Here is a 27694-nt window from a genome sequence, read left to right as displayed (position 1 = left end):
CATATAATATATGATAACAACATTGACTGCTGTAGCACAGAATTCTTAATTTTCAAGTGTCAAATTACTTTGTACTAACTTAAACTAACTTAATTTTCCATTATGCTGCTTGTTTTTCTTCCATTTTATCTAAGCTCTTTCTAAATTTAAGCAGAAAAATGCATTTTAAAATTTGAAATGTGGGCCTGTTGGTAATTTTGTTTTTAAAGCAATGGATTGATGGGATATATTTACTTTTTTTTTTTTTTGAGGAAAAAGTAACAGGATAATGCTTTTAAGTGGCACATTCTTTTAGATTGATAAATCATTATATTTCAATTTTCATTTGAGCACATGTGCCAAGAACTAAAGAATCTGTTTTAGTTTAGATAATAATACATTATAACTTCATCATTATATTTTTGGAAATGATTTCCATTTTCCTGGATTTAATATTTAAAACGTTTATTCAGTGCCAAATTTTTTGGGTCATAGCTTGTTTTTTAAATTTATTTTTATATATATTACTCTGAAATTTTTGAACAAAATAATTATTGCATATCCTTACTGTGTCACATTTTATACAGATTCATTTAGAAAATGAACCAAGTTCTGTGTTCCCCTTCAGTTATATACAAAAAAAGCCAAATCACATGTAAAGAAGGATGTTTAATATAAATCTCAATTTTAATTCCTAAATTTTAGGAAATAAAATTATACAAAAGTACATATTTAAATTACCCATTCATTAAAATATTGCTGAATAGCATTAGTCTCTAAGGCTACAGAATACCTTGTGTTTGATTTAAAAGTTCTATGACTGTCAACTATAATTCATTTTTTGCCCTGAATGTACATTTGAAATGAACCAAGAAATCACTAATGGCCACTAACAAATTGCTTTAATTGAAAAGTTAAATCCTATAAGATTATAAAATAGACTGATTATTCACTGTACTGGTGGTCTTTATACTTTCTAAATTGAAATAATATGACCATTGAAACTATATTATGATAGAATATTATAATGAAGACCTAATTATATTAACATGTCACTGAAATGATAGGTACACAGGTATATTCATCTTACTAAATGACATTTTAACATATTAATGACTTACTAGAAGAACTAGGATATCTTGTGAATGAAATTCCAGTAAAATAATTATTTTTGGATGTTGCTACAAAAAATGTAGTTATCCCCTATCCATTGTTTGACAAGTTATCAGTTAACTAACCCTTGACTTTCCCCCTGTTAATTATGTTAGGGTGAAGATTTCTTTTCTTGCATTAATTATGATAACTTTGATTTGCAGGCATGAACTAATCACAGTTGTGGTTAATATTTTTCTTCATATAGATCAGATATTTTTGTTGAGGTAAATATTTTAAATACCATTACACTTTGGTGGATATTTTTTTCATATCCTCAGACTGATGAAGTATTTCTGGAAGCCCAGATTCAGAATATTACAACCTCACCCATGTTTATGGAGAAAGTTTCATTGGAACCATCTATAATGTACAATGTAGCAGAATTAAACTCAGTCAGCCAAGCTGGAGAATGGTAAATACGAATTATAACGTTTTTGTTTTTAAGTATATGAACTTTTCTAACACTTGTTATTCTTAGATGGTTTATAATTTGTATTTTAATTAATAGACCTTATTTTTCTTAGGGACTTTTTTTTTTTTTTTAAGATTTTATTTGAGAGAAAGAGTGAGAGAGACATCACGAGCAGGGGGAGAGGTAGAGGGGAAAGCAGACTGCCCACTGAGCAGTGAAACCTCCCCCCTCCAAGTGCCACTGGATCCCAGGACACTGGGATCGTGACCTGAGCCAAAGGCAGACGCTTAACTGACTGAGCCACCCAGGTGCCCTCTTAGAGAAGTTTTATGTTCACAGAAAAATTGATCAGAAACAGAGTTCCCACATGCCCCTCTCTCTACTCAAAGTTCCCCTATAATTTATACCTTCTTTTAATGTGGCATATTTTTTCCAGTTGATGAACCAGTATTGATACTTTTATTCATTACAGTCCATAGTTTAAATTTGGGGTTCACTCTTTATGTCCTACATTTTGTGGGTTTTAACAAATGCAAAGACATGTACTCACCATTACTATATTATACAAAATAGTCCCAGTGCTTTAAAAATATCCTGTGCTTTACCTATTCATTCCTCCCTCCACATAAAAATAAAAAGATCCTAGACATTTGCATTTTATGTTTTACTCTTGGAAGCACTCAGTCTTTTAATTTTTATAATAACTCAGTGAGGTAAATCTAAAACTGTTCTTTATATTTCCTGCAAATGATAAAACTGAGGCATGGGAAGGAATGATGGAGACATTAGTAAGGTTAAAGATGAAGGGTGAGTTTTAAGAATATTCTGTCAAGGGGCACCTGGGTGGCTCAGTCGGTTAAGTATCTGCCTTTGGCTCAGGCTGTGACCTCAAAGTCCTGGGATCAACCCCTGCATTGGGGTCCCTGATCAGCGGGAAGCATGCTCCTCCCTCTCCCCTACCCCTGCTTGTGTTCCCTCTCTCACTCGCTCTCTCTGTCAAATAAATAAATAATAACTTCTTTAAAAAAAAAATATTCTGTGAACATCAAAAGAAGTGGGCATAGGAATAGATCTAGTTTTTCTGCAAAAATGAATACATGTATCTTTCTATAGGTGATTTAAAAGAGGAGGAATAAATATAAAGTTGACTTTAATACAGATAAGAAGGTAATAGCTGGAGAAAGTACCTGATTTTGTTCATCAAGAATGAAAGAAACAGGGGCGCCTGGGTGGCTCAGTAGGTTAAAAGCCTCTGCCTTCAGCTCAGGTCATGATCCCAGGATCCTGGGATCAAGCCCCGCATCGGGCTCTCTGCTCGGCAGGGAGACTGCTTCCTCCTCTCTCTCGCCTGCCTCTGCCTACTTGTGATCTGTCTGTCAAATAAATAAATAAAATCTTAAAAAAAAAAGAATGAAAGAAACATTTACTTTTTATCCTATTATGGTTAAATTCAGTAAAGTTTGTAGCCTTCCATATTCCCACTGAGGAAAACAGTAACTTTCCAGTCTTTCCCTGATCTTTTAGTTCATTTAAAAAATGATCACTTTGTTTACAATGGTACATTTTCTAAACTGTTTTTTTTTTTTAAGATTTTATTTATTTATTTGACAGACAGAGATCACAAGTAGGCAGAGAGGCTGGCAGAGAGAGGAGGAAGCAGGCTCCCTGCCAAGCAGAGAACCCGATGCGGGGCTCGATCCCAGGACACTGGGATCATGACCTGAGCCGAAGGTAGAGGCTTGAACCCACTGAGCCACCCAGGCGCCCCTAAACTATTTTTTTTTAATTATAGAGAAACGGGACAGAATACTTTAGGTTTTGATTTGTTGCATTTTTTCCAGGTAATTGATACATATCTAGTATTTTAGGTAATATATTGGATTCTATTATAAAGAACGTAAAGATTTTTCCATATCATCTGAAAAATTTAAAGAAGAATAAATCTTCTAAGTTCAGGTCCACTTCCATTTGTATTGAAACCATTGAATTGTTCTATTTAAGATATTTGGATGGTAAATCATTCACTTCCTATCCAAAGGAACAATCACAGCCATGGTTTTTCTTTTAAAAAAACTCTTGAGAATTTTCTCCATCTCTCTCTCCACTTCTCTCAGTGTAACTACGTTTGGATCCAGAGCATATTTGCAGCCAATGGATACACGCCAATATTTGTACTGCCTAAAACCCAAGAAGGAGTTTGCAGAAAAAGCAGGCATCATTAAAGGAGTAACAGTAATTGGAAAATTGGATATAGTGTGGAAAACAAATCTAGGTGAAAGGGGAAGATTACAGACCAGCCAACTTCAGCGAATGGTGAGTCTAGAAAAAAATGTTGGAGGGGGTTTTGGTGCTTGGGCGGGTAGATAGTTACAACAGCTTAAATTTTCCTGGGTGCATCACTAAAAATCAGTGCTCTAAAAGGCATTAATATTACCAGTAAATAAGAGATAAAAGACTAAAAATCTTACTGCTCTTTAGGCAGAAACTTGATATTGAGATGAATGAAAAATATTCAGATGTTAATTTATCCATAATACATGGTTGTTTATTCTACCAAATAGAAATTAAGTTACTGCTCACCAATTTTTCCCTCCTGTGGTAGCTCATGTTCATTGTTCATCTGATTTCTACTACTTTGAAGGTTTTTTTGCAATGTCTTGAAACTCTTGGACTTACTACATTCACCAACTCAATTCATACTTGTTTAAAGACTTTGAGAATCTGAGTTGTCTGAAATTCAGAAAGTGAGTCCTGTTAAAGTTGTAAGCATTACTTGAATATTTTACCTAATTTCTGCTCTTAAAATAGGGATGGTTATAGTCCTTTCTCTTGTGCTAGTGAGAGTACGCTACAGAATGTTCCTTTTATGCTGAGTATTACCTATTGGGATATAGTCTTTAAAAGTCATTCTTATTATTTCAAGTAATAAGTTGGGGGGGGGGCAGAAGTTATCACCAAGCCAATTTTAAAAATACAACTGTTTTAGCTATCATCTTGCTATGGATGTTCCAAGCTTTGATGTTTCTATGGTCTCTTCCTGCTTGAGTGTCTTGTGGACGGACATTGTTTGTTTTCCGGGATCTTTTCAAAGCAATTTTACTCTATCTGCCTAGGCAACAACCTTTCCTTTTTAGAGTTATATATGTATAAGCTATAGGATCTTCGGAAAGCCTCCATTTAAGTTCAGACCTCTTGAAATTTCTTTACTATTTACCTATCAGATTCATTTGATCTCTACTGAACATGGAGTAATCACAGCAAACCCAGTCAGGGTCCAGAGTGTTGTTCTACAGGCAGTAGTAGCAGAAGAAGTTGGAATGGGGAACAATAGAATGATTGGGAAGTATTTTCTCTAAACATCAACTTGGAAATGGAACAACTGTTGAGTAAATGTGCTAGTGTGGTACCTTTATTAAAGTGGAAGGGTTTTGTGATGTATGTTAACTCTGTTGCTTTTTCTCTTAGGCTCCAGGTTATGGAGATGTTAGGTTGTCTTTGGAGGCAATCCCAGATACCGTAAACCTAGAAGAACCTTTTCATATTACCTGTAAAATAACAAACTGCAGGTAATGGCAGTGTTTGTGGATGGGTGCCTTTCCTCTTCACCTACATCAAAGAATTAAAGTCTTTTGAGTATGCTGATGGAAACCACCTCTGATGGTGGCGTTCAATACTATAAAGTTCATCTGGTAGCTGTATACATTACATTTTTTGAGGTCTGACTTTATTTGGCATTTTCTGTATTTTATTTCATGCATGCATTGTCCCCTATGAGGTAGGTACTACTATTCACAATTTATGCAAGAGAAAACCAACGCAGAGGTAAAGTGACATACTCTAGCTGAGAGAGCTAGAGAAGATGGGGCCAGACTTTGAAACCAGGTCTGTTTGACTTTAGAGTCCATGCTCTTTTCATTGTTTACATTTCCTCACACTTCAGATTACTAAAGCATGGGGGCGCCTGGGTGGCTGAGTGGGTTAAAGCCTCTGTCTTCAGCTCCAGTCATGATCCCAGTGTCCTGGGATCGAGCCCCACATCGGGCTCTCTGCTCAGCAGGGAGCCTGCTTCCTCCTCTCTCTCTGCCTGCCTCTCTGCCTACTTGTGATCTCTGTCAAATAAATAAATAAAAATAAAATCTAAAAAAAAAATTACTAAAAGCTTGAACAAGTCACATTTTTATGGAATAATACAGTATAGATTTAATGTAATAAGATAGATTTTTCTGAGTTACATTTATGGTTGAACTGTATCTTTAGCATTAAGAAGGTAAAAATTGGTTATGAATTTAATATAAAGAATCAGTCATAGTTTAGAAAATGGGGCCTTGGGGCGCCTGGGTGGCTCAGTGGGTTAAGCCGCTGCCTTCGGCTCGGGTCATGATCTCAAGGTCCTGGGATCGAGTCCCACATCGGGCTCTCTGCTCAGCAGGGAGCCTGCTTCCTCCTCTCTCTCTGCCTGCCTCTCTGCCTACTTGTGATCTCTCTCTGTCAAATAAACAAATAAAAAAAAAAAAAAAAAGAAAATGGGGCCTTGTAATAGAATATAATCTAGCTGTTGGGATGCAAAGAGCACAGAGCTTTGAAGCCAAAAAAGCCAAGGATTAAATTCCAGTCCTATCACTTGTGGTAAAGCTTATATTACCTGTTGGGGCATTTTGAAATTATTGCAGGAATGAATCCTATCCCACATAATTTGAATGTATACTCTTTTAAAATTCCATATGCACTCCATAGGAAATATTTATCCTTCAGAATTACAAAAATACCTTTCTCCCTCTGAAGTTAGTGACCTTCCCATGCACAGTTAATCATTCCTTCCTCTGTCCTAGCAAATTTATCGTTTTTTTTAGTGACATTCATATATTGTTATAATTTTTAGTCTCTCCCTTACTAGATTATGCATTATTCAACAGAAGGGATCATGTCTTACCTAGCATTGGGAATGCATTGCCTGCCACATCATGGAAGTTCACTAAACAGCAACATGCATAGGGTGAAGACACTGTGTGTATAGGTGTGCTTTTGGATTTTTTGTTTACTTAAAGTTTGAGGTGTAGCAAATCAATTAATGGCCAAAATAAGGAGCCAACTAGAAGGAAAAAAGAGCTAAAACAGTTGAAAGTAGCCAGAAATGGTAGTAGAGCAGAGGCCTATATTTTACTTTGAGCCTTTTGGTTACTTAAATAAAACAAACAAAAGGGGGCGCCTGGGTGGCTCAATGGGTTAAGCCTCTGCCTTTGGCTTGGGTCATGATCTCAGGGTCCTGGGATCAAGCCCTGCCTCGGGCTCGGGCTCTCTGATCGGCAGGAAGCCTGCTTTCCCCTCTCTCTGCCTGCCTCTCTGCTTACCTGTGATCTCTCTCTCTCTCTCTGTGTTTCAAATAAATAAAATCTTTTAAGAAAAAAAAAAAAAAGACAAAAAACCAATGTGTGTGTATACTGTCGTTGACAGGTTTTTTTTTTTTAAACATGTTTAAGCTAAACTGGTGATATCATTTATAAGCAGAAGCAGTCTTTTCATGTGACCAGTGAACAAACCTGAATAATATTTACTTAGAAATCTTGTCATTTTCTGTGTTATCTGCATTAAAGAAACATAAGTTAAATAGCAAAAAGACTCAGTTTATCTTTTTCTTTCCTGTAGAGTACCTAACAGAAATAGAAAATATAGCAGCAAGAGTAGACACAGATGTCTGGAAGTCTCCCAGAGAAATGGCAGAGCTGTTAACAGATCAGCACCAGGGGGCCAGGATTCAGTAATAGAACCAGAAGGCTTATACCCAGACAGGCAGCTCAATCTCAGTGCCACTTTAAACCCTAGAAGATGCCATCTCTCTATTTTCCTGATTCTGTCTTAAGTGGAATAAAAATTACATTGTAGCTTTTTATTTCTGATTGTGCTTTTTATTCTCCTGGATACCCCAAAAACAAATTCATTGGCACTAAGTGGAAGAAATACCAAGTACCGCTTTGTGAAAGGAACAAGATTTATTCCTGTCTTTTTGATTCCTCCAGCAGTGAAAGGACTATGGATCTGGTTTTGGAAATGTGCAATACCAATTCTATCCACTGGTGTGGCATTTCAGGAAGACAGCTTGGAAAGCTGCATCCCAGTTCTTCTCTCTGCCTTGCCCTTACTCTGCTGTCTTCAGTACAGGGACTGCAGGTGCGCTTTCTTTTCACTCATTTTGGTATCTGGGAATGTTAACCCATGGGCATTGACTCTTTCCACATTTCTCTGGTAATTACCAATGTATGAAAATTCATGCCTGTATCTTTCTCTCAATAGAGTGTCTCCGGCTTAAGACTAACAGACACATTCTTAAAGAGAACATATGAATATGATGACATCGCACAGGTCTGTGTGGTATCTTCAGCCATTAAAGTGGAGAGCTGAAGATTTCCAGTGCTTTTCATGGAATTTCACAGAACTGTCTTTTTTGTCACCTTTGTGAAATGATCAAGTCTACAACAAAAATAAGTACCTATTATTTAAATTTCTTTCCTGACAAAGTTAAAATATTAAATATTTGTTTTGAAAAGAACCATCTATTGATTTTATCTTGTGAGTTATATTCTGAATGGACATTTGTACATTTTCTTCACTCAGCATATTCCATTTCTAGATAACCATTGGACTTCATTTTCCTGATGCTCTCTATTTAAGGCTGTTTGTCCCTAGCAACTATCTGGATTGGGGGGTTAGCAAACATTTTATGTAAAGGTCCAGATACTAAATATTTGTCTTCACAGGAGATGTGGCTGCTGTTGAAAAAATTCTGCTATTGTAGTGGGACAGCAGCCAGGAGGCAAAAAGAACAAGCAGTGTTTACAGGAATAGGCAACCGGCCAGATTGGGCCTAGGCCATAGTTTACTAACCTTGATCTAAAAGATACAGTTGTTTAGAACTTCAGATTCTTATAATACTTCATTTAAAATTTTTCAATTAGCCCCAGTTTTTTTCCTAACTCTTCAGTCAGCAAAAAAAGCTTAAGACAACTAGAGTAATCTTCATGTACCCTTATGTTACTAACACAGTATGAGTTCTCCTTAGTTTTCAGTTATTCTTTTTGTACATACCTATGTTTGTGGTTACATATAAACACACATCTAAATTTCAGTTGCTAACAGCAGATCAGAATGGGTTTAATTTCTTGGATTGTTGATTACTCTGTTAACTTTTAACCAAGAATCCTGATAATTTCCTAATTCTAAGCCAAAAAGTCCTGGGTTTTTTTCACATTGAAAAATAAGCCACTTATTTTCATAAGGCATATTTAAATGATTTCCACCTTCTGCTATTTGGTTTTGAACTCTAAATCATGTATTAATACTATAAAACTGTCTCTGTATGTAATCACAGTGATTTACTTATTCCAGGAACAAAACAGAAAGTTAAGATTATAAACAAGTTTGCAACATGAATATAATAAGTTTTAATATTTTGTAAGGAAACAGAAAGCGTATGCTGTTAAATAAAAACTTATTTTCATAAGTTGAAATTCAAGGATGTAAATATTATTGCTTAAATGTTAGAGTGCATGAAGTCAAATACAAAAATTGGTTTTTCTTAAATGCATAATTATTTATTGCCATGACAAATTATTTGGTCCAGAGTAAAGCTATATTCAGAATGAAATCTGCCCCTTAAATTTCACTAATAACGAACTATCTGTGCAAAATAAAGTGCAAGCAGTATAAAGCTGAAATCTTTCTTCCCGAATGAGTAAGATTGATTAAATTATAAAACTTTATATCCACTGCACTGTGTATTTTGAATGTTTTTTAAGCATCTTCTCATGACTGAACACCTTCTGTTTCATTGTTCCAGATTTTAAAGTAACATATAATGGTTAAAGTCTCTTTTTATGATAGACACTATCCATTCTCTAACTAAAGGTTAGCCAATGTCATCTTGGGATCTGTTGAAACCATATTATAAAAATTAGCTAAACAGTTTGGTACATTAAATGAAAATGTCATTTGTATAAAAGGGACCTTTTAAGTTTTACATAGCATCATAACAGCTATAGCTATTACAATGAAGTATGGTTAACAGAAGCCACTCATTCCTAAGTAGAATGTATATAAAGATTTACTTTAATGTCCTCTTGTTCCAGATAAGCCAGGAAAGTATTTGGGGCATCCCTTATCATTTTAAGAGTAGCTAGCACAATCCATCTGCACAAAACTTCCTTGAAATAATTAGCAGTGCAGTGATTCCAAAGTGATGAAGGTATTTGAAGAACAAAACTGACTTGAATAGTATGGAAATCCAGATCAGTGGACAGATACCTCAACTGAATTTGTTTTAGGTGGTATATAAACCAAGAAACAAACTAGAAAGTTGAAATGGAAGGAATAGACCAGTGCTTCATAAAAAGAATGGCTTACCGCAATTATAGATATTAGCAAATCAAGACATTGTTTTAAAGTGTTTTTTCTTATAATGCCTTTGTCTGATTTTGGTATCAGAGTAAATAGCTAAATAAAATGAGTTGCGAAGTGTTACCTCTTCTTCTGTTTCTGAAAGAGAGAGTGTAGATTTGATAGTATTTCTCCTGTAAGTATTCAGTAGAATTTACCACTGAAATCATCTTGGCCTGTAACCTGCTTTTCTGGAGGATACCTGTTTCTTCTCTGAGCTTTGCTAATCTTTATCTTACAGTGAATTCATCTGTTTCATGTAAGTTGTTCAGTATATGGACCTAGAGTTGGTCACTCTATTTTCTGATTATCCCTTTAAAGTCTGAAAGGCTGTAGTGATATCCCCTCTTTTACTTCTGGTACTGTTGATTTGTATTTTCTCTATTTTCCTAGTCAGCCATCTATAGGCTTACCAATTTTATTGATCTAAGAGCATTTTAACACAGTCAAGATAGTTTTGCTAGAAACTTTCTCTTACCACTGGATAAGAGTAGCTAATTTTTGTTGTTGTTGCTAAGCAAGCTGTATGCCCAACGTGGAGCCTGAACTCATGACCCCGAGACAAAGAGTCACATGCTCTACCTACTGAGCCAGCCAGGTGCCCCAGGAGTAGCTAATTTTTAATTGTGGATCACCTTTCGCCTTTTCACCTTTTTTTTTCCCCAGAACAGTCCTAACTTTCATGTGAATAGTTAGTACTTCATTCTGTTTAACACTTGAACACTAGGACCTGAATTTATGAAAAATTAAGTTGGTTTAGATGGAATACAGGCGATTTAATTCAGAGGATCTAAAATTTTAAGTACTGCTCTTCTCTGGGCAAAACTATGGATTTATATGGGTCATCTTTGTAACCTGAACGCAGGCATTAGGGTATTTGCTGGTCTGAGGCGATACCTCTACCCTACTTTTGTTCTAAATTAGAGTCCTTGGACCTACATCACAACCACCTGGTATGCTATTTAAAATGGTGATTCCTAGGCCTTACTACAGGACCTGTTAAATAAAATTGAAAGTATGGCTCTGAAACTTCGTTTTTAATGAATTCTTACCATGAAATTACAGAACCATTATTCTAAACTCACAAGGGGAAAGAAAGGAAAAGTTGGTATTTAAACTTCTAGATTCCAGGTCTTCTGAGGAGAATAGTTATAGTAAGGCCCTGATCATCATGAGTATTACTGACTTAATTTTATATTACTTTTTCAGTTGTCTCTCACACTTGTGAAATTGTTATGTGTTCACCCAATTTTACCAATTCCGTAATTAACAAAAGAAATTCCAGTTAGAATGGTCTTACCATCGCTGTAGTTAAAGCCATGCCATTAATACTTAATGCCACATTTCTTAACTACTATGAATTCTGATTTCAGTGAAATATTTTAAGTCCCCTATTAATGTTTACATTGCATCAAATTAAGATTAAGCATAAAAGCAACATGCCAAGCCAAATTACAGCAAAGGTTTACATGAACAAGCAATGATAGAAGTTTTTATAATCCATCAAATAATTAGTGAGTTTTTTAAAAATCAGTATTTATATGCACATAATTAAATGCCACTTAGAAAATCCTTGAGGGTCAAACCACTGGCTTATTTAAATGTAAATATATTTGAGAGTTCCCATGGCAAAGTCACCACTGGGGAAATTGTGCAAGATAAACTGAACAGTTATACAAAGGACCTAAACAGTACCATTAAGGATTTCTAAATGTATTTTATTATGTACTTAGAGTAATTGGCCATGCTAATGTTATCAAGACCAAACTGCAGGCAAGACTGATTAAGAACTATGCAGAAAACCTGAACATCCTACCTTCACTCTCTGTACATTCACAGCATCTATTTTTCTTTTCAAAACAACCCTTGCATCAAATGCTGCTTTCCACCAGCTCTTAGTATTCCGTGTTACCCTTCAGAACAAGCAGCATTAAAGATAGTACTGGCCCCTGTGATCTATATTTAGTACTGACAGCACTATCAAAATGAAACCTAGACAACAAATTTCTTTTCTCCAGACATGCTATTCAGTGGCCAGGATATTTCTAAACCAGCATGAGAAACCTTTCCCCTTGGTCATCTCCATCAAACTCAAAAGGGTTTGCTTATGGGAATCCAGAGCTAGAGAGCTCACCGATAAACAGCCTTACTGTTCAATATATATACTCTGCTATTCGGTCTAATATACAAATATGATGATGAAGATTTGAAAATGGAACCCTGTCCAGTACTATACTGGCACTCCACAGGGCTACTGATCATTTGTTTACAAAGGAGTCATGTTATGTTCAGTCTATTTATGACAAACCTATCATCTAGACAGATTAATTCTTAGGTGTCTTTGTTCTGGCCACTATCTACAGCAAACACTTAAGAGCCATAATCATTTGTGCTCTGGGCCAGGGTCCCTGGTCAAGTCACGAATGTTCTTCAGTACTGCTGCTGAATGATCTGCTCCGGATATGATTTCTAAGTTGCTCTATGAGTTCAGGATTCTGTTGCTGTATCTGCTGAGCAAACTGCTGTCCCCTGGAGTAAAGAAGCAAAGTGGTATGAATTAGGGAACTTGCATATCATACCCATGCAGACAGAACCGCAGAGGATGTGGGTATTGCTCAAAGGGAACTTTTTCTATAAAAACCAATCTAAGGCTCCTGATTTTAGGATCTTCAAGCTACCAATACCTCCATATAGCATTATTACAGTTCAGTGTTCTTGATAAGAAATGAAACAACCATGCTAAAGTGACTTCCTGAAATCAGGGTGAAATCCAGCCCCTCTAATGCTTAACCACAAACAACCAAAGGGCTGAACAGTACATGCTTTCATTGCAGGCGCTCAAATATAATACAAGGAATTTTTCTTCTCACCATATGATAGGTGTCACATCCATTTTGGTTACATATATGTTGCCTAACATAATTGATTTTTACAAAGGCAAAGAACCTTAATACAAATTCCTGAGTATATAATCTTCAAGAGTTACATATCACTATAATCGTGCCATGTAAAGATCACTGTAAAAAAATGCAATCTTGTAAGTGGGGTTACATGGTTGCGATCACAAAAAGCAAATGGTCCTTGTGTCTTCATATAAAATTTCCAGGGGCAACGTGACACACAGATGCAAAAATCAATTCAAAAAGCAGAGAATCTTAAGCAATGTGGGTGGAAGTGAAGGTAGTGTGCTTAAGTAATGAGAGGATCAAAGAGTTCCTCTGGTGATGACATGCATTGAAAAAGTTCAAATAAAGTAGTCACCTAAATTGTCGGGACATTAATATATGGAATATATCATTTTTAAATATATGAGTGTACCTAAATTAGTACATACTTTAAGTAGATATTTGACTTTCATCTGCACCCTTGAATAACTATTCAAATCTGCTGGAAAACTTTTTCATGGGTACAGATCTGAATTCCTGCCCTTCAGTCTGAAATTCCAAGTTATGAACTTCTTTAGATTGAGTAACAATGAAGCCACTGATATGAATAGTCAAAGAAAAAAATTTTTAAAGAAAGCCCTGGTCCCTTCACTTTAGAGACAAGCTATCAAACAAATTTTTTTAGTATTTCTATTTAAGTAACACTTACGCTTGGATGAGGCTAGACAGGTCAGTTAGTCCCCCAACTCCAGCAGCAGGTCCCCCAATAGCATTTGTCATCATTCCTGACATTCTAGAATAGGCAAGAGATACATCACTGGAAGGAGTATATTCTTTAACAAGTAGGATACTGGCTAAGGAGAAATAAGTTAAATATACTCGTGCTGTGTAGGAAGTCAGGCCAAATGTGAATGGCTCCAAGTTCTAATTGGCTGGCATTTATCTACCATTTACCACTTATCACTTTGGAACTGATGTGCTCAAATTAGGAACCTGGCAGCTGGGAGGGAAAATATACTTACAGCTGCTGAACTTGAGGATTCTGCATTAAACTTGCTGCCTGGAATTGAAAAATGGCATCTCCCATTAAAGGCAGTTAATATTTAAGGATCTTTAACCAAGATTAAAAAAAAAAAAAAAACAGGAATGAAAGCTAAACCATGTATGTTTTAACACTGTTAAGAGTTTTAGTGTACTTTTTTTTTTGAGAGAGAACACGCGTGCATGAAATGGAGGGGTGAGGGTAGAATCCCAAACAGGCTCCATGCCTGACACAGGGCTCGGTCTCATGACCCTGAGATCATGGCCAGAGCCAAAACCAACAGTTGGACGCTTAACCAACTGAGCCACCCAGGTGCCCCTAGTTTTAGTGTACTTTTAAACAAAATGAATGAATGTAAAAAAAGAGGAAGTACTAGGAAAAAATGGCATTGAAAATACATCGCAAATGGGATGCCTGGGTGGCTCAGTCGGTTAAGTGTCTGCCTTCAGCTCAGGTCACTTGTAAAACTTTCTGTTTTGAAAGCATATCAGTTTTTGGTTTTGGTTTTTGTTTTGCCTTAAATGTTCATGTAACATTTAGTCTAAATCTTTTGTAGACAGTAATTTTGATTTACTGACCCTACATGAGGTGTTGGAAAAAGCCATCACTTGCTTTCATTGCCATAAAGAGAACTGTCTGACTTACTTGCAAACAATTCATTAACTTTCCTCAAGTCTTGGTTGGGATTAGTGCCCCTGCACCAACACACAAGTACTGTGGACATTACACAGAAAAAGCAGGATTTATGAGCTATAAATAGAAAGCCTTTTGTTTCACAGCCCTTTCAATCTGATTCTATAAAAGCAGTTCATCCTCTTCTAGATTCTAGGACCTAGAGGAAATACAGAGCAGATCCTAGGGCTTTTCTGGTCGCTTTTAAGTAAACAGTCCTCTAGTTGCCTTTTTTTTTTTTTTTTTAATTTATTTGAGAAAGTGAGAGGATGAGTGGAGGGACAGAGGCAGAGGGAGAATCAGACTCCCCACTAAGCAGGGAGCCCAACCTTAGATTTGATCCCAGGACCCCAGAATCATGACCTGAGCCAAAGGCCGATGCCCAACCAACTGAACTACCCAGGTGCCCCCCTCTATAGTCACTTTAAGTTAGAAAATGACCTCTGGTTCAGTACTGCACATCTTATTCACTGTAATAACCATATACATAACACTTCATTTATAGGCAAAGCGTTTCCCCTCCCCAGCCTGGGCCTACTTCGCATGGGCCAGTTGCACCAGAAGACAGAGGCACAACTGCCTGTTCTTTTTCACCACAGTGCTTCTGTGCCTCTTCTGCCAGCAGGCTGCACAAGAGTCATGGGAGTCAGGGGTACAGGAAAGTTGATGACTGGTACTATCTCAGTGGTTTTGCATTGATGCTCTTTGGATGTACAGATTGTTTACAACTACTCAGGGTCTCTCCTGGGGCTCTCAGGTCCTTCAGAAACATCTCCCACCCCCACCCCTCTGGGTATTTCTCATCTATCCTCTGAGAAGAGTAACTTACTCTGGATGAACACTATGACTTTCCCTTTAGTCCCAGGTTCTTTGTAGTCCTCCTCTAGAGACTCTGTTATAGTCGTGTCACCTTCCAAGAGGCCTTTCTGGGCAGATCACACTGGACTAACTTCTGAGCACATGTGCTCATCTTGGTCCACAGAAAACACCCCTCCACTCCACTGCTAAACCACACAGTCTTCTATACCCAAAAGGTCAGACACCAGCCTACTGAGGGCCATCTAGAAAGCTCTCTGAGTGGGCCAGAAAAGCCCTCTTTGTGGGCTTCAGAGGAAGGCAGGCCCCCTTCATTCCCTCACATATGGAAAAAGGCTCTGTAACTTCAATAGCTTTCTCCACAAATCCTCTTACTATCAACCTCACTCTCTTCACAAGTCGCACAGTATGTTTTTAACTGCCGCCTTCTGCAACACTTCACTTTGGTACATAACATCTTGAGGGCTAAGACAAATCTGAAACTAAAAAAAAAAAAAAAAAAAAATCGATTTTCACATCCTTCTACAATAGCATAACCTGAGGCCTGGAAATGGGTAACAATGCTAAAAATGTCACAAAACCTATGAAGAGACCAACTTAAATGTGATGGGCTCAATCCTGAGACATGAGAAGAGTTAGTGAATTATGTGCAAGTCAGCCAAATAATTATCTCTCTGATAATTAAAAGCAAGTGGTGGCTTTCCCAACACCTCATTTGGAGTGAGTGATTCAAAAATTACCTACTGTCTACCAAGATCTCAACTACCAATTGTAAACAGCTAATTCCTACAGACCTAATAATTGTTTAAAAGACTTCTTTATCTCACTGAGAGTGAGCCATCTGTGCATTTCAATTCAATGATTCCATGGATGCGTGACACACTTTTTTGTAAGAACCAAAGAGGAATTCAGGTGGTACTGCTGCCTTCCAAGGGCATGGCATGTGGTGGAACAAATGGTTCTCAACCAGAAATAATCACTGAAGGAGGTTTATATGCTTGGGTAACTTCCCAAGCCACTAAATCAGAGTTTCCACAAACTGGACCAGAACAGGTGTGTTTTTAAAAGGATCCAAGAGTCATTTTGTTGTTTTGAAGGACAAAATACATACATCTGAGGATTCTACTAAAAGTTCAAATAAACTCAGGATCGAAAGTAAGCAGACCGTGAGAGGGAGGAGAGCTTAGGGTACCATGAAAAACTACTCAGACTTCAATTATTAAAGATCTTCCTAGGGCTACTTTCATGGAAAAGAGTTGTTTTAAAACTTTTGTAGATATGCAGAACCCTTTGCCAACTGGATGAAAAATACAGTTCTCCATAGAAAAATGTATACGTGCACGTATATACAAAATTTTTTATACATTTTCAGGGAATCTGTGGGCTTCTCTCCATGGCTTTTTCACAAAAAGATAAAAAGGTTAAAAACCTGAGCCAGAACATTGTATCCCCACTCTACCACCACCATCACCACAAAAGCTCCAGTATTTATTTCTAAAAGTTTGGGAACCATAAAGCTCTATGGAAAACAGAGCCAGAGAGCAGAAAAGGAAATAATACTCACCATACTAATGAAGGCTGGATTATTTATTAAGCTAGCCATGTCAAAGCTCAATCCAGTTCCTGTCTGTAAAACAATTATAGCTGAGAATTATTCCAACCACTATAGTTTGATTATAACAAATTGAGAATGACAGAAAATATTTCCCTCATCTGCCATTAATAACTTACAGGACTAGATACCTCTCTTAACTTCTGTTCTGCTATTTTCAGATTTGACTTATAAGAATCATTCTCAGGGTCAAGATCTAATGCCTTTTGATAACTTGTAACTGCTTCTTCAAATTTATTTATGGCAGTGAGGGCCAATCTGAAAAGAAGAAAACATGAGAGTAGAAGATACATGATTAAAGAACATCAGAACATCACCAATAGTCAAACATCTATCTCGGTATTCAATTTGAATCCAGATTACGCTTACTAGATTCACTGTACTAGGATTCAGGCAAATATCACGAGAATTCCTTCTAATTCCAAGATTCTGTAAGTCTGGACTCTCTCCTTTCTACTTGCTGACAACTTTGGCCATCCTATAAGTCATGAATTTAATGCTAAGAAATGAAACTTAACCTACCCTTCCAATTGTAAGCCTCATATGTGAAGTAATTGCCTTATGAATGATAAAGATCCGCAAAGATGTGAGCTAACAACCTATGGCCACTGTAACTCCATGATGCTAAAACCATTTTAAGGACTGAATGTCCTGCTTTCTTCCATCTTCCTAACAAAGGCACTGAGCCACAATAAATATCAACTTGCCATTAAAAAAATAAAAAATAAAAATGGGCAATGGATTATCAGTGGACATGTAAAGAAGACATGTTAGCTGTGAAGTAGATAAAATTAGCATCTTTACAACCCAATGCATTTTTATCCCAGGCACAGATCAAAAAGTTCATTATTTTGTTATTTTCTACCTAGGTAGAATTTATCAGAAAATTACTTAAGAACTAATACGATATTGGCATATATAGGTAGATAGTATTGAGGTTTGTTTATATTGTAGACTTGTTTTTAACAAATTACTCCACTTCTTTCTTGGATGACTTAGCGCCCAGATGTCTGATCAAGACAGAACACAGTGTCTAACCCCAGAAAAATTCGCAGAACCTAATTCATTTTCTTCTCGTCAACAATGAAAGATCTTTGTTCAGAGTCCTCAATGGATCAACAATCAATAGGTATTTACTGAAACCCTACTTCACACCAGACAGTATTTTATAGTTCACAATGAGAAAGATGAAAGTCCTTGAGTTTAAGAAAATTCCATCCTACCTGGAAAGACAAGTAATAAACATGCAAATAAAATCATAATATTAAGGAAAGGGGGAGCTGCTCAAAGACAGCCACAGTGAAAAGACCTGAGTGATGAGTAGAAAGCAGTTACATGAAAAATCAAAGGAAGAGCATTCTGAACAGAAGACATGGTAAACACAATGGCTCTGAGAGTGATGTGTTTGGTATACTTAAGGAACGAGACAAAAGCTGATAAGGAGAGAGCACAGAAAATAAAGTGTGGAAAGATGATGTCAGGGAATAATGAGATGCCAGATCATGTAAGACCATGGTTTGGAGTCTGGATTTTATTGTGGTTGCAATGGAGTGACAGATCTGATTTATGCATTAGAACATTCACTCTGATTTTGGCTCAGGTCATGATCTCAGGGTTGTGAGACTGGGCCCCATGTTAGGCTCTGTGCTGGGTGCAGAGCTTAAGATTCTCTCTCCCTCTGCCCCTTCTCCCTTCTCCTCTGTCTCTCTCTCCCCATCTCTTAAAAAAAAAGAAGAAGAAGAAAAGAAAGAATAATCACTCTGGCTTTTCTGAAGATGATCACCATGGGTATGGGCAGAATGGCAGCAGGGGGACCAGTTATGAAGCTACAGTAGTAACCTCGGTAAGAGACAGTAATTTGAACTAGGTTTAGAAACAAGATCACATTCACTGCTTGAGTTCAAGATATATATGGAAACCAGAATTGACAGGAGTTGCTGATAGATTAGTTGTGCCAGGCATAAGAATGAAGGATGACTCCTAGGCTTCTGACCTTTTGGTACTGGGAGGTGAACGATGGTACCATTTACTGAGATGGGAAAGATTTAAGAAGGGAACAAAAGTTCTTTGTGGAGGGATGCCTGGGTGGCTCAGTTGGTTAAGCAGCTGCCTTTGGCTCAGGTCATGATCCCAGCGTCCTGGGATCGAGTCCCACATCGAGTCCCACATCGGGCTCCTTGCTCAGCAGGGAGCCTACTTCTCCTTCTGACTCTGCCTGCCTCTCTGTCTGCCTGTGCTTGCTCTCTCTCTCTCTGAAAAATAAATTAAAAATCTTAAAAAAAAAAAAAAAAGTTCTTTGGGGGGCATATTAAGCTTTTTTTTCCTTTTTTTTTTTTTTTTAGATTAACATATAATGTATTATTTGCCCCAGGGGAAGCTTTAAATGCCTATCAAACATCAAACATGAAAAGCAGTTGAATATATGAGTATGGAGTTCAGACATGTAACTTAAGAGCTGCATCTTCATATACAGTTGAAACTCGTTAACAACAGTAGTTATATTCTATAAAGAATATAACAAACAATAAATTAGCAAATACTGAACAACTGTTCCTCGAGGGAATAGAGGACTGTGTTCCTGTGAGCTTTTGATCACAACATTTTCATGAACAGATCAAAACATAATCTAGGGGCGCCTGGGTGGCTCAGTGGGTTAAAGCCTCTGCCTTCAGCTCAGGTCATGAACCCAGGGTCCTGGGATCGAGCCCCACATCTGGCTCTCTGCTCAGCGGGGAGCCTGCTTCCTCCCTTTCTCTCTGCCTGCCTCTCTACCTACTTGTGATCTCTCTGTCAAATAAATAAATTTTAAAAAAAAATCTTTTAAAAAAAAACAAACATTATATTATGTGTTTCTTTTTAAAGAAACCTTATTTAATATATATTATTAATTATATATATTATATGCATTATATATATCTATAAATTATATATTAATGATTCATTAGCCAATAGCCAACAGCACAACTCATTTCTGATCAAAAATTATGTTTTCTTCATAAGGCACACTGTAGCCTTCTTATGATTAGGAACACTAGTCAACACTTCAGCCTACATTTTGGGGGCCATTGTAAACAAGGAAATCAATCACAAAAGGCATGCAAATGCAAAAAGAAAAAAAATACAGCCCTAGAAAGACTGAAAATGACACTCGTTTATAGCATGAAAGCTAAAACAAAAAGGCAGAGCACCATCTCACCAGGCCTCTGCTGACAGGTGACTCAAATTTTTTACCCTTCTGTGAATGACCACAAAAGCACAGCGATTACTGATTTGGGGATTACAAAAAAAATTTCAGCATGTATGCAAATTCCTAAATACAGAATCCATGAATAATGAGTACTGACTGTAGATGGAATTTAAAAGCATGGAATAGGATGCAATCACAATTGAGAACAGAAAAATGGCAGCATCAGAGGAGAGAGCCCTGAAATTAACCATTATTTAGAGGTGGTAGAGAAGGAAGAGCCAGCAAGGGAGACTGGGAAAGAGCATCCAGTGAAGTAGAAGGAGAACCAGGAAGTGTGATGTCACAGAAGTGGAGAGAATAAAGTATTTCAAAAATAAGTTAATTGTGCCAGGGCATCTGGGTAACTCAGTTGGAAGAGCATGTGACGTTGGGTAGTACAGAAATTACTTAAATAAATAATTAACCTTAAAAGAAAAAAAAGTTAATCATGCCAACTACTAAAACATGGGGCAGGGTAAGGATACACATGGGAACACTGGCCGTGGCAAAATACAGTCAACTTGGGACTGTGAACAGGGCTGTCAGAGTGACAGAGATGAAGGCCCTATCAGACTAAGTGGAGAGCAAATGAGACCTGAGGGAGATGAGACAGCAAACACAGGTAGCCAAGGGAGCCATTCAGAGAAAGAAGAGTTGGGAAATGGCCTCGCTGGGAAAAGGATAGTTCCAATGGGTGATTTCCTATGAACTTTCTGCATGGAGTCACTGTCACTTTTGAAGGTAGGAAATCTGGTGTTGCAGAAGACAAAGGAGAGGTACAAAGAGACAAGATCTAAGGCATGAGTGAAGGCAAGTCTGAGAAAAGAACCCTTCCATCTAAACAGGAACAAAAGGCAGTCACTGAGGGTACAAAGGCAGGTGGATTCGTTCATTCAGAAGCAAGAGGAGTTACTTTTCTTCTAAATGCATCTATTTTCTCAATTAAGTGCAAGGCAGGCACGAGCGGAGAGTCGCCATGGAGTGTGTGGTGGAAATCTGAAGAGAGAAGAGAAGGTGGGAAGAGCGTGATAAGGTGAAGGCAGAAGGAAGTATAGTAGGATTGTCCGTCAAAATACTGAGTGCTCGTTTGGGATTTGTGGCCCTGAATATGAAGTAAGTCTACTCAATACGGTTGTATGATTTTCCCCAACAACCAACCATGCATCATACATACATTCATCATACATCCCAAGTCAAAGAAGTTGCAGTCATTTCCTCTCTTCAATGGTATATTGATCTTCCTTGCAGTATTTAAGCAGGAAACTGAAAAACAAACCATTAAGACCAACAAGTCTGATACTCCCTAGTACCACTTTGAACATTTTGCCTGAGCTTACCCCATTCTCCCATAGGCCTTGCTGTATTTTGAATCAATTGCTATTGCTTTCTCACAGTCCTTTATTGCGTCCGTGTAGTGACCTAATTTACTCTGAGCAGCAGCCCTAAGAGAAAGAGAAGAGATTTTTATTAGAAGCAGACCACAAGACACTAATTTAGATTGTTACGTACTATAAAACTACATTTTCTTTGTCCCAATTTGTATATCACTGCCAGTAAGTATCTAAATCAAACTAAGATAACTCTATAACCAAACAAAAAGATAATTCAAAAGTAAAATACAGAGAAAATATGCAGATTGCCTTTCACTGTTTTGTTAGAGAAAAGACAAATAAGCAAATCACACAAGCAGTCTACCTACTTATTGCTTTTCTGATTTGCCAAAACCAAAAAATGAAAGCTCCAGGACACGTGGGATTACTAGGGAAGCATGCAGAAATGATGGCTACCCAGTGCTATGCTCTTAAATGATCACTTTACTAGTAGGGTTAAGATTATCATCGGTCAAGTCTAAGATGAAACTTTAACCTACCTGTGTACCTAAATCTGGCTGCAAATGAAGGACGGCAATGCATTCCATCCACTTCTCACAGAATCTCAGAGCAATTAAGAACTACTGAATCTTTTCCAGTTACCTCTAACAGAACTCTCCTGGAATAATGTGATTCCAGGGGCTGATGGTATAATGAAGCTCCTTCCTATTCCTTACACAATCCTGATAGTAGATTAAGCCCTCTGCTTCCCTGCTGCCATGCTCACTTCAACCCTGAGGGCCGTACTAAACAAGCAGAATGATTATCCTAGATGCAAGCTCTTCAAACTAAAACATTCCACCATGTCTCCTGCCCTCCATCCCACTCCCACTACTGCCCCATTCACTCTTCTGCAGACTAAATATTTCTACTTATTCACTCAACTAATATATCTGTTGAGGTCTAGCTAATGCACAGATGCTTTTCTAGGCATAATGGAGAGAGCAGTAATCAAAATAATATTCCTGGCCTCAACAGTGCATAGGTTCCTGGGAGGGGTGTGGGGGGAAGGTAATGGCAGGCTATGAAGGAAAGGTGGTGGTCAGTCCAGTTTCCTCTCAATTTTTCTTCATATAGGATGACTGAGACTCTCTTCAAATTAAGATTATAAAATTAAAAAAAATAAATAAACATAGTGTCCTTTCAGTGAAAAAAAAAAAAATTTAAGTGTTAAGTCCAGAATTCAACAAACCTGATTTCTACTCTGAAAAAGAGTAATGAATTTATTTGATTGAACATTTAACACAAACTAACCAGCATAAGAAGGATGGACATTAAAAATGACCATTAAGGGGCGTCTGGGTGGCTCACTGGGTTAAGCCTCTGCCTTCGGCTCAGGTCATGGTATCAGGGTCCTGGGATCAGTCCCCACATTGGACTCTCTGCTCAGTGGGGAGCCTGCTTCCCCCTCTCTCTCTGCCTGCCTCTCTGCCTACTTGTGATCTCTGTCAAATGAATAAATAAAATCTTTTTTTAAAAAAATCTTTTTTAAAAGAAGGCATTTAGAATGTATCACTTCCAAATAATTAGAAAGAAAAAATGAAGTAAAAATAACTCAATCACTACCATAGAAGGCAAAAAAAAAAAAAAAAAAAAAAAGCAGGAAAGACAGAGGGAACCAAAGAAGATCACTGCAGAAAAACAATTCAAACATAAAAGCACCTACAAAGTAACCTAGATAAAAATCAGTTTCTCAAATTGTATACATTTCACCAGAACATAATCACACACAGGTTAAAGAAAGGGATAGAAAAAGAAAATCAGGCCAACTGAAAACCAAGCAAAAATAGCTGATGTAGGAACACAAATATCAGACACAAAGCAAAAAGCATAGTTGAGGACAGAGTCATTATTACTGACCATCCTGTTTGTTTAATTATATGGAAAATATTTACATGGTTCAGAAATCAAACTTATATGAAAATTCTCACTCTCATAGAGGATGGGTGGGCCTGGGGTAGATGGGATAAAAATGGGAATAAGCTTCAAAAAGGATGACAAAGCAAACCTTGAAACTGAGTCAAACAGAAAAATGATGCTAACTATAGATCAAAAAGAAATCTAGTAACTTTCAAGTAGTATTCTGAGTATATATCTTAAATCAGATGGACTCTAAGGAGAAAAGAAACTGTAAAGTTTACTTAGTAGGCTTGCTAGAGGTATAATATTAGTATTGTACTATCAACTGAAGAATATTGAAGGGTAGACCTAATGAGTAAATATACTGGTGCTGTTTGAAAATAGGATTTTCACTGTGGAAGAAAAGAAATCCACATAAAGGGGCTCCTGGGTGGCTCAGTGGGTTAAGCCGCTGCCTTCGGCTCAGGTCATGATCTCGGGGTCCTGGGATCGAGTCCCGCGTCGGGCTCTCTGCTCGGCAGGGAGCCTGCTTCTCTCTCTCTCTCTCTTTCTCTCTCTCTGCCTGCCTCTCTGTCTACTTGTGGTCTCTCTGTCAAATAAATAAACAAATAAATCTTTTAAAAAAATATCACATAAAATGGGGAAAGGTCAGGGAGATTTCTGTGACAATGGGATGCAAATTGAATGTATCTGTATAAACCAAAGATTATTCAAAAGTCATATTTCCTAGCTTGTTCACTGAAGAAGCAATAACACTTCAGTATCAATGATCATGTCTTGTGACCAAATCTTGGTTTCTAAATACTATTTTCCACTAACAGGAATAGGGGCTACTTGTAGAAATAGCTGAGCTCAGGTCTAGGGCAAAGAATGTACAGGCAAATGTGGAATACCTTGTTGTCTCAGGAAGCAAGAAAATGTTCAAAACAAAGTTAAATAAAAGGACACCATAGCCAGTTTAAAGGGCTCCCACTAGCCAAATATGGGATAAATTTAAGTGCCAAAAATAAAATTATGGCAATTATAACATATTTAATAGCTATTTTAAAAATTCATTAGTCCATAATGATACTCAAAAAAGTTGGGGTAGACAGAAGGAGGAAAGTAGAAAAGAGAGGAGTAGAAAGAAAGCTCTTCTTTACAAAAATGTGTGAGAAAATACATGTAAAAGAAATGATAAAATCAGATAATCACCATTTTGTAACCATCAGTGTTTTAATGATTCAAAGAAAGATCATAAACAGATGGTAAAACACTGAGTAAAAATTGCTGGGGAATGGGATATTCACATGATCTGACCCTACAGATAAGGTTTAATTATAATTACAAAAAAAATAATAGATATGATGGTCACCACCCTAAGATATCAAACTTAGAATCATCACTAATGGACAGTTTGAAATTATGTGCCTCCTGCTATAATGTAATAAATGGCACACAAAATTATTTATGTGGGCTTCATACCACACTTTAACCTAAAATTATAATAAGGAAGCAATCACACAAAGCCAGATTATGGCACATGCTATAAAATCACTGGTCTGAACTCTTCAAAAATGTCTATGTCATAAAAAAAAAAATAAAAATAAAGAACCAGGGGCGCCTGGGTGGCTCAGTGGGTTAAGCCACTGCCTTCGGCTCAGGTCATGATCTCGGGGTCCTGGGATCGAGCCTCACGTCGGGCTCTTTGTTCAGCGGGGAGCCTGCTTCTTCCTCTCTCTCTGCCTGCCTCTCTACCTGCTTGTGATCTCTCTCTGTCAAATAAATGAATAAAATCTTTTAAAAAAAAAAAAAATAAATAAATAAAAATAAAGAACCAGTAATATATTCTAGATTAAGAGACAAAAGTAACATCTCAAAATGCAAAACACAAACGCTGATTAGCTTCTGGATCAAAGACAGAGTTATTGAAGGTATTCTAGGGACAAATGAAGAAATGTCAATATTAACACTAATTTTCCTACAGGTGAATGGCATGATAATTATGCAGAATATATTCTCATTCTTAGGAGATATAACTGAAGGATTTAGGACAAGCAAGAAAACTTAATACACATAGTCACACACCCCCACAGACACAGAGAGAAAGAGAGAAAGAAAGAAGAAGTAAACATGGCAAATGTTAGCTATTTTCGACTCTATAATAAGCATATAAAGATGTTCATGTATTACTCTTTCAGTAAGTTGAAATGCGTTTTAAATAGCTTTAAATTTATTTTCCTAAATATATATTATATAACAAATCTACTATATTATTTATAATCATATCTATGTATATATTTATAAAACATGCTGACATACAACTGTTTCAGTATTAGAAGTCTTTCAGGTGGAGGCAATTCTCCCTTCCAAAATTCACTATGTCAATTCAACTCAAACTTTTGTTGAAAACTATAATATGCTAAACCCTGAAATCCAAGCCAAAGACACATAGATGAAGAGGCTATATCTCTGCCCTCCAATCTTTCACTAATAGAGAAAAACACATGTAAATAAATAATAGTGTAAGTGCAACAGTGGAATCGAAAGAAGTATCAACAAAGCATCAAAGGGAGAGGCAACATGTGAAAAGTATAGTTAACCCTGCAGGAGCTAATAGAACTTTTTGTGATAAGTATATTCTTTTTTTGTGCTATCCAATACAGTAGCCCCTTGCCCACACGTGGCTAAACAGTGCATGTAATATGGTAGTGCAACTGAGGGATGGAATTTTTTATTTTATTAAGTTTAACTTACATTTGACCAGCCGCATGTGGCTAGGACCTACCATCTGGACAGCACCATTCCATAGGACATGGTGGAGAAGTGTGCAGAGCATGAACAGGAGATTGGGAAGAAAAAAAATTTAGAAAATCTTTCCAAAAGCAACACTAGCAGGGTCTTGAAGGATGGCTGGCAGCTGGCCAATTAAATAAGGTAGAAAGCATTCTAGGCAGTGCACATGAAAGCATGGAGAGACGTCTCAACATGTCAGCATGTCAGCAAATTTCACATTCCATGTGCATAGAGTAGAAAGAAGAATGGAGTAGGAAGAACAGTGAAAATAATGAAATTTTAAAAAGGAAAATGATGGGATGCCTGGGTAGCTCAGTCGATTAAGCGTCTGTCTTTGGCTCAGGTCATGATCCCAGGATCCTGCGATCGCACCACACATCAGGATTCCTGCTCAGCGAGGAGCCTGCTTTTCCCCATTCTTCAACCCTTCCCCCACTTGTGTCTTCTCTCTCTCAAATAAATAATCTATTTTAAAAAATGAATGGCTAACAAAAGCAGCCAAATGTTTTTTAAATGCATAATTATAAAAGATCTTATGCATCATGCTGAGGAGTTTAAATATGATCATATAGGTATTTGGGTCTAGCAAGAAGAAAGCACAAATTAGATGATTAATTGCACATTTTAGAAAGACCCTTTTGTCAGAAGACTGGAGTAGGGAGTGCAAGTGGACAGTGGAAACCAAACCAAGTTATGTAGCACTAGTGTAGCAAAACTTAAGAACCTGGACTAAAGGAGTAGTGATAGAAATGGAGGAGGGAACAAATGAGCTGCTGGGAGATACACAGAAACGGTAAACTGAGCAGAAGACACCCTGATCTCACTTCAGATACTGATAAAAAGAAAAGGAGTAAGGCAGGAGAATCAGACCCAGAAAGAGGGGGCAGAAGGGAAGAGGATGACTATGTTTCAATCTTGATAGTTTTAGCTTCTTTTTTTTTTAAGATTTTATTTATTTATTTGACAGAGAGAGAGAGTGAGCACACAAGCAGGGGGAGCAGCAGGTAAAGGGAGAAGTAGGCTCCCCACTGAGCAGGGTGCCCGATGTGGGGCTGGATCCCAGGACCCTGGGATCATGATCTGAGCCAACCTCAGACGCTTAGCTGACTGAGCCACTCAGGTGCCCAATAGCTTTAGCTTTCGGTCATAGACTGCGAGCTAGGATCTTTCAAAATAGAACAGGCACCTGAACTTCTAAGGCCAGGAAAGGGAAGAGAATTTGGGCTATATTAAAATCTTCTGTGAGAGGAAGCCAAACACGTCAGTGTCTGAACTGAATATCAATGTGGCCTCTCTCTCTGCCCCTGCTGTCTGGTTATTAGGGCATAACTAATCAAATTCCAATAGAACCATACAGTCAGAGTCACCATGTTTTCTGACACCCTCGCCTTCTTTACCCTGTTAGAACAAGAGCATGAATATAACCTGTGTTTTATTTTTATAGAAGACAAGGCAGAAAGAAA

General features: G+C 37.3%; 2 protein-coding genes across 9 annotated transcripts in view; one reads left to right on the top strand and one right to left on the bottom strand.

The window, feature by feature from the left end:
* Positions 1–9255, top strand: part of TRAPPC13 (trafficking protein particle complex 13) — a 43718-nt gene extending 34463 nt beyond the window's left edge. For 4 of the 6 annotated variants that reach the window (XM_032336115.1, XM_032336113.1, XM_032336118.1 and 1 more), the window contains 5 exons: positions 1413–1546; positions 3661–3859; positions 5012–5112; positions 7561–7711; positions 7835–9255. In XM_032336115.1, the coding sequence (XP_032192006.1) occupies positions 1413–1546; positions 3661–3859; positions 5012–5112; positions 7561–7711; positions 7835–7942 (693 nt within the window). In that variant the 3' untranslated portion in view covers positions 7943–9255. The remainder of the gene's footprint in view (positions 1–1412; positions 1547–3660; positions 3860–5011; positions 5113–7560; positions 7712–7834) is intronic. The other 2 variants (XM_032336116.1, XM_032336114.1) reach the window with 1 other exon arrangement.
* A 1233-nt stretch (positions 9256–10488) lies between these two features.
* SGTB (small glutamine rich tetratricopeptide repeat containing beta) overlaps positions 10489–27694 on the bottom strand; it is a 43721-nt gene continuing 26515 nt past the window's right edge. For 2 of the 3 annotated variants that reach the window (XM_032336119.1, XM_032336121.1), the window contains 6 exons: positions 21564–21668; positions 17120–17258; positions 16953–17015; positions 13881–13918; positions 13568–13651; positions 10489–12502 (listed from right to left, as the gene is read on the bottom strand). In XM_032336119.1, coding sequence (XP_032192010.1) covers positions 12391–12502; positions 13568–13651; positions 13881–13918; positions 16953–17015; positions 17120–17258; positions 21564–21668 — 541 coding nt within the window. In that variant the 3' untranslated portion in view covers positions 10489–12390. The remainder of the gene's footprint in view (positions 12503–13567; positions 13652–13880; positions 13919–16952; positions 17016–17119; positions 17259–21563; positions 21669–27694) is intronic. The other variant, XM_032336120.1, reaches the window with a different exon arrangement.

The sequence above is a fragment of the Mustela erminea genome, chromosome 3 (genome assembly GCF_009829155.1).
Source record: "Mustela erminea isolate mMusErm1 chromosome 3, mMusErm1.Pri, whole genome shotgun sequence".
NCBI classification, from domain to species: Eukaryota; Metazoa; Chordata; class Mammalia; order Carnivora; family Mustelidae; genus Mustela; species Mustela erminea.
This window is presented reverse-complemented; position numbering and strand designations above follow the sequence as displayed.